This window comes from Protopterus annectens, chromosome 11.part0 (genome assembly GCF_019279795.1).
Source record: "Protopterus annectens isolate FY-2018-M chromosome 11.part0, PAN1.0, whole genome shotgun sequence".
NCBI lineage: Eukaryota > Metazoa > Chordata > Ceratodontiformes > Protopteridae > Protopterus > Protopterus annectens.
In genome coordinates, this window is record NC_056745.1 from 664,169,619 (window position 1) to 664,183,305 (window position 13,687).

General features: G+C 39.9%; 1 protein-coding gene across 5 annotated transcripts in view; it reads right to left on the bottom strand.

Moving 5' to 3' along the window:
- Window positions 1-13,687, bottom strand: part of FGD4 (FYVE, RhoGEF and PH domain containing 4) — a 1,935,878-nt gene that overhangs the window by 110,632 nt on the left and 1,811,559 nt on the right. For all 5 annotated transcript variants that reach the window (XM_044088116.1, XM_044088113.1, XM_044088111.1 and 2 more), the window contains one exon: window positions 7,100-7,130. In XM_044088116.1, the coding sequence (XP_043944051.1) occupies window positions 7,100-7,130 (31 nt within the window). The remainder of the gene's footprint in view (window positions 1-7,099; window positions 7,131-13,687) is intronic.

Consider the following 13,687-nt stretch of genomic DNA (forward strand, 5'->3'; position numbering starts at 1 on the left):
TTTGGTAAACTGGCTGGACAGTGGGCTTCATGGCAGGGAATCCCATTTGTAAGGAGTACTGCAGCGATGAATGTAAGGCTATCTATTATCAACCTAATCAATTTGAAGGGGTGCAAATTAAACTAATTTAAATGAATAACAGTTTTATTGAATTTTACAAATGTCTACATTTGATTGGTGCTTGTCAATTGTATATGGTATAAGAATTGGAAATGCACTCAGTGTTTATGGATCTGCAGAAGCATTAAATATGTGACAGCACTTATCCTTCGTTTTTATAGGTTCATACAAGGCTATCAGCCCTGGGGCAATTATAAGCCTAGCCCGATTCTGTATGGCTTACGCCACCCCTTGATTTGAGTATACTGTGCCCTTTTTAAAGTTTAGTTTATTGTGCCTCTGTCTAATAGTGACACGGGAGTAATCCCTGGGACAAACTTACGATCCCCCATCCACCTATCGAGATTCTTCTTGAAGAGATTCAGTGAGGTGCTCTGCCTCACATGAACTGGAATTCTATTCCAGAGCGAAGTTAGCCTCTGGGTTATGAACCTGTCCCTCCAGCAAGTTCTATTTATTTCTGTGCTGAGGTTCAAGTCCTTCGAGCATGTGGCTCTAAGGGATTTAGATTTACTGAGGTGGAGCATGTCCATTAATTCTGGATTTGACATAGCTTTGTATGTCAGGCATAGATCGCCTTGAGTAGTGCTCCTTGTAGTGGGGCTTGAGTAGTGCTCCCAGTCATTGTTTGGATAGTTGAAGTCACCCAATATAATGGTGACCAATCTATTATCAACCTAATCAATTTGAAGGAGTGCAAATTAAACTAATTTAAATGAATAACAGTTTTATTGAATTTTACAAATGTTTGTTTTTAATAAATTTATGCCTATAGTTGTGGAAGCTTGTGTGTTTTTAATAAATTTATGCCTATAGTTGTGGAAGCCCTGTCGGTTGCTTCTTTCCAACTTGGGCTTTTGTTACACTGTACATTAATCAGTCTGGAGGGTCGCATAAATACATAACATTGCTTGGCTTAGGAAATCAGTTTTGAGATGTGTTCTACATCACCTTGTAAAATTTTCGTCCTTACTCTCAAAAGGTGGTGATCAGAGGAGAACCATACGTTCAGGAACTAAAAATGTTAATAAAATACAAGGACAACCTGTAAAATAAGTATAAACAGTTATCCTACCAAAATGATACTACTGGCAAAATGAGTCTGTGTAACTAATGCAAAAACCTACTTAAGTCCTGTAAAGCATTCTTCTTCCCAAATAAGCAGCACTTTCCCCTTCAGAAGCTAACCAAATTCTACAGGCAAGAAAACTCTGTCTGGAAGGAATACCAGTAGCTTCTTTTTATTACCAAATCAGTATGTTCTGACCCATGTGCACTAAAAGATGCTTTCAATAAAAACATTTCTTCCACATGCCTTAAAAGTGAATGACAGCAACAGGGCCATTAAACTGGATGTACATATCCTCCTCAGTTACTCATGTCAACTTCTATAATGTCTTTAACTAGTTTAACAGTTATCTACACAAAATTCCTATCTACAACAAAAGAGGTGCATATCGACTGCAGGGAGGCTTACAAGAACTTCATTTCTTATATCACTGACTTAGAACTCTTTTGAACTATATCCCACATTTGTGAAAATGTGATACAGTAATAACTTCTGCATAAATGACAGATTTCACAATTTACTTGCAGCTACGTTCTTATTTCGGGTCTATGTTAGATGACTGACTTTGACTGCAAGATCGAGTTTCCGAAAACTCAAACATAAACAAAAAAATCTACTATTTTTTACATTTTTGAATGGGGGCAAGCCACTCTGCACCCCCCCACACCCCCTGCAAATTATATATACTAACTCCAAGATCGCACTACAGTGAGGAAAAGTGTAAATTTCCCAATCCTCACTGTAGCATGATCTCCATTCAAAAGCTTTGAGTTTTCAAAAACGCGATCATATGGTCTTACCCATATGGAGTTTGAGTTTCTGAAAACTTGATCAGCTGATAGAGATCCCCTATTTCTCATCATTGAGTACCACTAAATTCCCAAAGTCTTATAAAACTGTTTTCAGCTGCAGGTGTATATGAATTACAGAATGACATGTGCTGAGCAACTTTTGTCTTTATCTTCAGTGCCGACACTGCCCTAACAATGCTCATTATTACCAGTAGTAAAAGCCCAATGGCGTCAATGGCTGCAACAATTCTTCATCCATGAGGAAATGTAATATTCACTCAAACAGCAGCAGCTGCATTTAACAACAATCAATGCCACTTTTGAGAGGGTAGTAGTGCAAGTGACAGACATTTTCTTTTCCTCCTTGAATGGTGTGGCAATTTAAAACTCTAACAAAAAAATCTGTAACATAAAACTTGCTTTCTTTGCAGCATACACTGCAGCACAAATACTAAATAGTATTCACATCCCCATGTTGTTTCTTTCGGCTTTTCCTGGTCAGGGGTCGCCACAGCGGAACTCCGGTCCGCTAATGATTGGTAGTTGATTTTTACGTGCCGAGTTACCAGCCCTGACGCACAACCTTCAACAAAGGTACACCCATTCACGCATGTCTCCACGCAGAAGACGCTCTAGCTGAGAATCGAACCGGACAGCGTCTGACTGTCAGGTGACAACGCTACCGCAGCACCACCACTGCCATCCCCATAATAGTTGGAAAAAGGAAAATACACAATTGAAAAGAATTGGCCCAAATACAAACCTCCTCTGGCACCCCATTGCGAATATTAAACCTATCAGAATATTCTCCTAATATTTTAACTCTGTTTCCCATCAGTAAATCAATTATTGTTCCAATGTATAATAAGGATTAATATTTAACGTATTCATACAAATGATTATTTCACTATGGGATGTAATATCAAATGCTTTAGCTAAATCAATGTAGGTAATACCAAGTTAAAATAATCAATAGTCTTGCTAATCAATTCATAGACATCCATTAAATTAGTCATTGTAGACCTCCTTTTAGCAAAAAAAAAAAAAAATTTCTATTTTGACCCCCAATTGCCATGTTTGTCTAGGGTAGTGAGCAAACACTGCTCTAGACATTTGCCAAGTAGTGCTGCTACATTAATAGGTAGCTAATTATAATGGCATAGCTACCACCATTTGTACTGGTGCTATGTTTACAAGGTTATGTCTTTTAGGAAGAATATCCTTTCTTACAAGTGAGTTAAATAAAGACGTTACAGGGGATATATAAATTCCTTAATCTTCAAAATACAGTTTCTAGGAAAATTATCTGGATCCATACTGCTGTTATTCTTTATTTTTTTCCATAGAATTATATATCATCACTTGGAGGATACTCCCCCTCTAATTATATATATGCTAACTCTGAGATCACAAAATTTGTGGGGAAGGGGCATATTCCCCAAACTCATGGATTTTTGATCTCACACACCTATTGACCAAAGTGTGTTGATAAAATAGGTGTTGGCATATGGCTTCGCTCAAGTTCGTATAGCACAAAAGTATTTACAATAAGTGAAACTCACAAATATCAATGCTTGTTTTGTTGACACATTTTGATCAGCAAAACAGCTGGTTAGTGTGTGTGTGTGTGTGTGTGTATCTGTGACATTCCGCAGGTTTGGGGACTAAAATATGCTCATTCTATCCATACCTCTCCGACACACAGCAGTAACACTGCTCTTTTTTCTTAAACACGATTCACAGACACAGAAATGACAATTACCTTGTATCATCAGTCTTACTTGACTTATAAAAAACTTTCAATACAGTCTCTCATACAGACTTCTGTGCCAACTCTCATCACTTGCTATCTCTGCCTCAGTCCTAGAATGGTTTGATACCTGCCTCACTAGTAGGACCAAAGGGATAAAATGGCAAATTTACAAATCCACCTTTCTTCCAATACCAGTTGGAGTCCCTCACGCTTTAATACTTGTTCACCTACCTTTCAATATAGTCATCAAGAATCTTGCTCGTCTCAACTTATTCCCTATTCAGTATGCTGATGATTCATACATTATCGGCAAAACCAAAACAATCTCTGAGCTTCAGATCATCATCTAATTTTCCTTCACTTCCACTGAAGCTTAGCTCAAACAATCCTACCTTGTAATACCTTGTAATAAAACCTAATAAAAACTAAGCTAATGCTGTTCACCCTCAAGTCAAACCCAGATGTAAAATCTAACTTTACCCTTCTTTATTATGATGATGCAGCCGATTCATTTGTTTTCCACATAAAACTCCTAGATATGGAAAACGAAAGATAGTCAAGAAAACAAACTAAATACCTGGAATGGTATACAGGACAAAACATTACTTAATAGCGTGCACTTATAAATGCTCAGTAATTGCCTGCTTACTACATTTTCATATGTTATCCACATCTTCACAAATCTGTATTTAACAAAGCTTGCAAAGCTTGAACAGTGTAATGATAAAATAGCCAAGTTCACCACCAATATAAACAGATATCACTAAAGCAAAACATGAACTACTATCATCCCAAAACAATAAACACAATTTCATATGTTCCACAAAGAATTTTCTTTAGTGGTACACTCCTACTAGAAAACTTTGCACTACTGATGAATTCCTGACATATATCACTCTCTCCCATAGCTCCCACAGTGATTCCCTTAAGTTATGTTGCTAAAATCTAGAACACATTAGCAAACCCAGTCTCCAAATGTTCCTCTCCCTCTAGATAAACCTCCTCTATCTCTGACAGACTCCACTCCATCCACATTTCTTTTTCTCTGTATAGTTACATCACACTTTGATTTTAGATACAACTACTATACTCTTAATCACTTCACAGTTCCAGTGATTGTACTATACTCCCTACATAATCTCCCTTAGCCTCAACTCTCTGCATATTTTTTATACAAACCTCACCCCTCAAAAATACTGTTTTGTTTGCAGAATGTGATATACTGTACTGGAATGTGATATTCTCCTTTGAATGCTTTCAGAATGTGAAATACTCTGTTGCCATTTGCATTACATATATATCATGATACAGGCTGCTTCATGTCTCCTATAGCTGCTACTATAATATCACCTACTATTGTGGAATATTCCATTACATTCCTTGCCTTATGAGTAAGTGCTAGCTTGCCTATGTATCGTATATGTATATGTGCTCAACTGTACTGTACATTTGTTGCAATGCATACTCTATACTGATGGATACTTTTTTTGGATCTTTTCTACTTGAGCCGCCACTGAAATGGGGTTTCCAACTCAGATGTACTTTCCTGGTAAACAAATGCTAATAACTAAGTAAACTCTCTTTCTCTTATATATACATATGTATATACATGCATACAGAGGAAACTAAACTTGGAAGTGGCTTTAAAAGCCACAAAACCAAAGCATACAAAGCCGCGGTGGTACAGCTGTAGTGTTGTTGCTTCACAGCAAGAGGTTCTCCTGTTTGATTCTCGGCTGGAGTGCCTTCTGTGTGGAGTCTGCATGTCCTCCCCGCAGTTGAGTGGCCTCCGAAAGATGTACGTGAATGGGCATGCCTTCGCTAAAGGTTGGGCGTCAGGCTGGCAACTCGGCACCATAAAAATCGACTGCCAATCATTAGCGGACCGGAGTTCCGCTGTGGCGACCCCTAACCGGGAAATGCCGAAAAGACAAACAACAACATTGTCTCTGTTTAGTGAAATTGGTTTTGAAAATACATTTTATTGTACTATCAGAAAGTGAAAACTAGTCTTGATTAGAGCAAACTACAGACCTGCAACATGTGTGTAGGTAAAGAAACATGGATAAAAGGAAAAAGGCAGATCAGTAGGGCATCAGGAACAGATAAGTCTCACAAACTATACGGTTTCAGCTCAGCTTCTGGAAGGGAAACAGTAGATAGGAAACGAGAATAAAAATAATTTAGTTAACTATGCTTTTGTTGGGCAGCACCTTAATCTTGAGAAGATTCTCAGGAAGATATGGGGGTATTACAGTGCAGTATGATTATAAAACTATTACATTCCTAGTACTGCTACAATGCTGCCATTGTACAGCTTTCTTATGCACACCATGGCAGCATATGCTGTATGCAGTTTGCTCATACTGCTCAAAATTTTGTAAGCAAATGTGTGACAAGTGACCAAACGTGAAAGTAACTAAGAAGCATGGAGTCCACCAGGTATAATTACGAATGTATGGTTTGCAATGTCAAGGGACAACTACCTTCTTCCTGTAGTACAAATGATTTTTATGTCTAATGAGTGACATACCTCATTATGTCTCACAGTACAGTGATATGCTGCTATTTCACGTGCAAGCCAAGGTAAGCTGAATGCTTGTGATGGGTAATATTTAGCTGTAAATTGCAGCGCAAAGCATAGGTTGCTAACTTTCTGTGTTGAAGACTGCCTTCCCAGTATGCTGCTTTGCTTAGGAGCAGCATGCAATATAATCTATCTTGGAATTATTCTCTAACACTCATCTTTCATGGAACAAGTATAAGTCTGAACTTCAATATATTAAATTTTTACAGTATTTATCCAGTGGCATATTTGTATACAGGTAGAAACGTGTTACATCTTATTCTTCTTATGTATGTTTATAACTACATATATACACTTTTTTGTGTCACTGCATAATTTGTGAACTGTATGGTTTACTTTTACTGCATAATACATGAACTATTTTGCCTTCCCATGGCTTATGTTCACAGAGATCAAGTCCCTTCAGAGATAATTACCTAGTATGAGAGACAGTTGCGATTTAGAAGAACAAAGTCTTAAGGAGCCAGCTATACCCTACTTTAGGGTCTGAACTGATTTCTTTTCTTCAGCAGTAATGATTTTTCCCCCTGAAGCATATGCAACTGGCTCATAAGCTCTTCCACCTCACTAATGTCTGGCATGCAAGCATACCTGTGAAATCACAGGTAATGTCTAAAATAGGCTCACCATCACCTTTAAGGCTTAAAGGAAGCGAGTGCCCCTTGTGCACTACTTGCCACCAGCAGCCCTCATCTTGGTCACTATCATTGGAACTACCAGTGTGGGAAGCTCTGTGGAATAAGACATCACCAAAAAGGTCAAAAGAAATTGATTCTTACCTTTATCCAGCTTTCTTTGTCTTGTTCAGAGCTGAAAGAAAATGTGCAATACATTGTTTATTATATAATAATTACTTAACAATGAAAAGACTGGTAAAGTGTTCTGATGTACCACTGTCATTTTCCTTTCATTTTCCTTTTACAATATATTTTCATTTACACTGTAACTTAATTTTTCTAAACCTTGGACCATTAATGACACAACTGATGGTAGTAAATGAAGCTAAGAATGGCTGAAATCAATTCAAACTACCATAAAATGAGTTAAGCACAAAAGGTTGCAAACAAGTACAGAAATACAGTGATGATGTCTATTTCAATGCAAGACAAGTACATCATAGGTTCATAGGTAGGTAATAGGCTATCGGCCCTAGGGCCTTATACAAGCCCATCCAAAAAGGTACCCTGGCTTTTGCCACCCAAGAAAATTATTTTCCTGTGCCACTGTCGAGCCGAGCCACAGAACTGATCCCTGGGGTGAATTTCCTATTTCCCATCCAATCATCAAGAGTTTTCTTGAAGAGTGCTAAGAGGAGCTTTGTTTTATAGATATAGGTAGTTTATTCCAGAGTACGGGAAGTCTCTGGGACAGGAATCTATCCCTCTGGCATGCTCTGTTTATTGTAGTGACAAGGTTTAGGTTTCTAGAGCGTGTAGCTTGGAGGGATTGGGATTTCTTTAAGGGGAGCATGTCCAACAGCTCTGGGTTTGACATAGCTTTGTATGTTAGGCAGAGATCACCTCTGAGTAGGCCATATGCGACGGAGTAAAGCTGAAGTTTTTTTGAGACGGTCTGCATAGGGCACCTGCTTGAGGCCAGTAATTCTCTTTGTGAGGTATTTCTGTGGCCTTTCCTGTTGTTGTAGATGTCTTGTGAGGTACATACCAAAAGGGGTGTTGTACTCTATAATGGGTCTAATGAGTGATGAGTAGAGGGGAACAATGACCTCTTTTTTTCTGGATGAGAAACCTTTTGTGATGAGGTGTGCCACATACAAGGATTTCCTGACTACTGTGGTGATGCGATTATCAAAGGAGAGACTACTGTCCACCTGTGTCCCAAGGTCTCATCACATTTTCGGTGTTAAGTATACTACTGCTTATGTTGTAGTTCATGGGTACAGAGTTTTTACCAAAGGGGATGACAATGCACTTTTTGGCATTGAGCGTGAGGCCATGGCTTTAACACCAGGCATCTGTCTCAGTGAGGCCCTTTTGTAGGATGTCCACATCATTAGGAGTTTCGATTATGGCTCCTAGTTTGCAGTCATCTGTAAACTTCATTAGCCAAAGACCTTCTGTGTTAGCCTGTACTTCAGAGAAGTAGATACCAAACAGAAGAGGACACAGGACTGAACCCTGTGGTATTCCACTTGTCACTGGTCTGAAGTCGGATTTGGAGTCTGCATCTTTCACAGTGTGGGTTCTGTCAGTGAGCCAGTTGGCAACCCATCTTGTGACATAGGGATTTATACCTAGTTTAGTGAGTTTATCTATAATTCCAGAGTGGGGGATGGTGTCGAAAGCCTTGGCAAGATCTAGATAGGCTGTGTGAACCACCTTACCCTTGTCTACGGCTTTGGTGACTGCTTCAAAGAAGTCGATCAGGTTTAGGAGACATGATCTGCCTTTTACAAACCTGAACTGGGTGGGGTCCAGAGTTTGGAGATTACCAATGTCTTTGTTTATAAGTTCCAAGATGATATGTTCCATGGCCTTGCAGACCAGGCTCGTCAGGCTAATGGGGCAGTAGTTCCCGGGGTCCGTTTTGGCTGCCCCCTTGTAGAGTGGGATAACCGTCGCTGTGCGCCATTCAGTGGGCACAAAGCCTGAGGTGAGGCTACGATTGAACATGGTACTTAGGTGGGCTGCCAGTTCGTTCTGTAGTTTGTGTAGAACGCAGCCTGGGATGTTGTCTGGTCCTATGGATGCTGTGTTCTTGGCTTTGGAGACTGTGGTTTTTACCTGTGCAACCGTGATTACAGGAACTTTGCATTCTTCTGTTATAGAGATGGGCCCTTTAGGGGGTGAGAGGGGGGTAAAGTTAGCACTGAACCTATCTGCCAGGATGTTGGCAATATCGGTTAGGTCTGTATATTTAGTGCCATTGTGCTGTAACTCAGAGCAGATCTGAGTGTTGCCACTGAAATTCTTGACATAGCTATAGAATGCTTTGTGGTTGTCTTTAGAATCAGTGGTGATTTTTTTTTCGTAACTAGCTTTGGAGGATTTTATCAGGGATCGCAGCTTCTTACTGAGGCTGAGAAGGGAGCTCCTCCACTCATGGGATTTTACTCTCTTTTGCAACAGTTTCTTCCTTCTGTTATACAGTTTGTTTATGGTAGGGGTTACCACCAGATTGCCTTCCTTTTTTTTGGATGATAGCATCTTGGTTCTATTTGGGATAGCACAATCCATGCACTCGTGTAAGTGCTTATAAAGTGCAATTGTGTAGGATTCAGTAGTCGTAACTGTATTGTCCATCTGATGGGTGTCATGAAGTTCACCACTTCTGTCTTAAGAAGCATGAAGTTGGCTTTGGAGAAATTTGTTACCGTGGTTTCCTTAATGGGGGTGGGAGCAGGATGTGGATATCTAGGGTGATTAGCTTATGGTCGGATCGGACCAATGGGGCGTTGACTTCAGGTGTGGAACACCAGTCACTCATGTTGGTAATGACTAGATCTAGGATATTGTTGCCCCTGGTGGGGGTGTGGATAAGTTGATCCAGGGCATTGGAGTTTATGAATTCCAGAAAGCGAAGGAGTTGGTACATGAGTAGTTTTCCCAGTTAATGGCGGGGGTAGTTGAAATCGCCCATTATTAGGGTGTTTGGTTGAACCCTAATATTTTCCAGTACATCAAGAAAAGAGGAGTAGGAATCCTGGGGCATGGTGGGGGAATCTGTAGCAAGCTACAATTTGGATTGCAGTTTTGCCCAGAGTTAGTTGCACTTGGATAACCTCGGATGCATTATGCTGAGCAAATAGCCTGGAGGTGTGGATATCCTTAATGAATATGGACACACCCTCTGCCTTTGGTGTTACAATCCAGGTTACATGGCCAAAAAGTGTGGTATGAGTTATAGACTGGTAGTGCAGGAGTGCTCTCTGGAGCCTTGAACCAGGTCTCAGTCACTGCACAGATATCGATGTTCTCCATTTTAAGGAGTGCCTCGAGTGAGTGCATTTTGAGATTTAGACTTCTAGCATTGAGTAGCATCACCCTCAGTTTTTGCTTGCCTGTTCCTGTTACGGTGGTGAATTTGTCATTTGAACCTTGCCTAAAAAAGGCACTATATGGGCAGCAAAAACCTTAGCCAGTATCCGGAATTCCAGGAGTGACAAGTGCAGGCCATCTCTGGCAAAGCATCGTGGTCTGCCGACCATGTCATCCCAGGCAGACAAACACTGGATCCCTTTAGAATGACACCAGAAGCTTAGCCAATTGTTGAAGTCAATCATTTTGTCCTTGTACTGAGCTATCATTCTGTGTGATGGCAGAATGCTACTCAGGGCTAGGGTCATACCTGCCCAGGCTACAAGATCGGAGAGCTCTTCCATGTCTCTGTACATGTAGTCCAGGGAGGTGCATCTCAGGTTGTTCACACCATCATGGAGAATGACAGAGTCATATTTGTACTTGTTGTGGAGTGACCTGAGTGCGTGGATTATGTGGCGGATCCTGACACCCGACAGGCAGCTGACAGTAACCTTCTCCTTATTTATCCTGGTGAGTGGGATATCAGTGTGCCTGACTATAGAGTCACCTATGACTAGTGTGTCGGGTACATTGTTTTGCCTTATTGGCTGTGGTTGAGTGGCACACACAGTCTGCGGGCTATGTGTCATTTGGGTTGGGTTGGGGGGTGGAGGTTGCTTGCATTTCTACTTTGGAGGTCTCTGTTGCTTGAGCAGATTATAATTGAGAGCCTCCGCGAATGTTTTTGTGTTTCTATGTATGGATTTTGGTGGTGTAGATTTAGTGAGACTATGTGATGAGTGTGGTGTGGTGCAAATGTTTACCTCCTCCTCTTGACTGTCAAGTTCAGTCTTGGTTGGAGAGAGCTTTTCCTCCAGTTTGGCTAGATAAGTGCACCTCTCACAGGTTGTAGTGTTGGGTGGTAGGAGGAGAGGGTTGTTTGTGTACATGAGGCAATTTCTACATTGGTTCAAGATGCCCAGATTCATCAGATAGACAGGAGAGAACACTGGGAGCTGACCCTTGGACATGCCTGAATAAAAGACTATTTTCCTCTAGATAAGTGAGGAAAGTGAGTACAAGAGCTGTTTTTCTCTAAGCAAGTGAGGAAAGTAAGTACCAAAACTGTTTTCCTCTAGGTAATGAGGAAGGTTGAGTGCTGTAATAATTAGTAGCTTATTTAGTGCTTACACAACAAGTTCTGAACAAGAGCTGATCGCGAATAAGCAAATTCAACTGCTAAAACTAAGAATCTCTATCTGGACTAAACTATTTACAGGAAAGGGGGAGATAAGTTCAAATACGGGCTTTTAAATCAGAAAGTTAAGAGAGATGGAAAAACTGCCCAAACGGCCAATAACTACAATTTCTGCGCCAGAACCACTCCTTATGTGGTAGATAGGTTACCTAGTGCTTACCACTCCCACTGATAAGCTAGAAGGCTTCCCTCCAAAACAGAAAGCTTGTGTCATCATATCATTAATAATATGGAAATATATAAATATAGACTCCATAACAAAAAGGAAACTGCCTTCTGTTTCAGTGAAGGAGCTTAAATAATTATGAACCTTAAACATGGAACTGAAGAGGTTTCTTGTCATTAGAACACAATGGTAACTCAAAATCTTTACACAGTATTTTAAGATATGTAGTGCCTTAGAATTTTACTGAGTAGAATCAACATTTCTTTACATAAAAAAAAATAAATAATAGGCATAACATAGCTCAATCAGGAATCTCTCATTGTGGATAAAGTTGGACCATTTTACAAGCACGATCTTCATCTGTAGGTGCAGCAACCTCAGCAAGGTGTGCAGGGGTCAAAGCTATCCTCCGAAAATAACACAACATTTCACAAGTCACAGTTTGTATGCAAGTGTGTTGCATTTTATTTTTTTGCAGTGTTAAGATGTACACTGTCTAGTCCCCCATTTTTGATATGCAGCTGTAAATATGAACACAAACTCACACACATTACTAGACAGTGTCCTTAAACCTGATATGTACACATCTTTACAATTATCACTTTAATTAATATTGTGTATATTTTCCAAAGACTACACATTCTTGTGTGTCATTACTCCAATTCATACTTGCTTTAGTACAACAGAAGAAATGTCTGTTGTTACTCCACTGTTTACTTATATTGTAAATAAACAAGAAATTTTCAAAAGAAATGTTGCAGTTCTTCCTGCATAGGGACATTAATGGGGTTTTGGTCTAGTTGGATATAACCCAGTTAATAAATGCTACAAAAAGTGTGTGTGTGTGTGTGTGTGTGTGTGTGTGTGTGTGTGTGTGTGTGTGTGTGTGTGTGTGTGTGTGTGTGTGCAGATGCATACGTTTATGCTCACATCACTGTTAAAATAATTTATTTGACTGCACCACGCATTATACAATTGGGTGCTGAGAAGAATACCCAGAGCAAATGGAGCAGTACATTATGTCTTCCAGCAAAGATGACACTTGTCCATGAAATATTTGTTTGAAGACTGCCAACAATAAGAATGAGATGTATACTACTCTGGCAGAAGAGTAGAGTAATCATTATTTCAAAAATGGGAGCATGGCATAGTATCAAATTTAGAGTATACACAGTAAATAAAGCAAAGTATCTGCACACAACTTCAAAAACTGTACAAACTTCTACTCACCTCCAGAGCCGTTTGATTACAATACTGCTGTAGAAAAGTACAGTTACATTTGTGCACACTCACTTGAACTGTAGACATTTGAGTTGTACTGCAGTAGTACTTGTGATGAATTATAATTAACCCCTATCAGGCATCTATCCAGATGGCCTGACTCTCACGGCTCTTTGAATGTCTTGGCATGAGCCGACTCCTTCCTAATAATAGGGGACTGTATCCTTTGTCCCATATCACATCCAAAGCAAGCAGTAAATCCCCACCATCTTCTGCTGAAGGGAAGTAGCCCCTCCCATCTATATTCCAATTTGCTAAATAGAATAAGAGGAGTACTAGGGGATCCTAAAATTTCTTATAGAGTCTAATCTGCACTTCCTAGACCACTGGTGAATGCAGATTTTTCAGCAATTATTGTAGACAAGTATTTTTTTTTTATTCCCCCACTACCATCTCAGAAAGGATCCAAGGATGAGCCCTTTTTGCAGGACCCAGCCTCCTGGAACAGGATTGTCTGAACTAGAACTGGAAACTGAACCTAAATGAACATCTACATCACATTGACTGTACTCACTTAACTGTACTGTTTTTTTTTTTCTTTTTTCAATTGACTCAATGCTGCAGGTGTATGGGAAATTCTCAAGGCAATGTTCCTTCTGAAAGGTGGTGGTGATGGATGCAAGTCAGTTCCTGCAAAGGTAGCTTTTCAGAGAAGGCCCTGTAGAAGTGCAGTACCAGAATC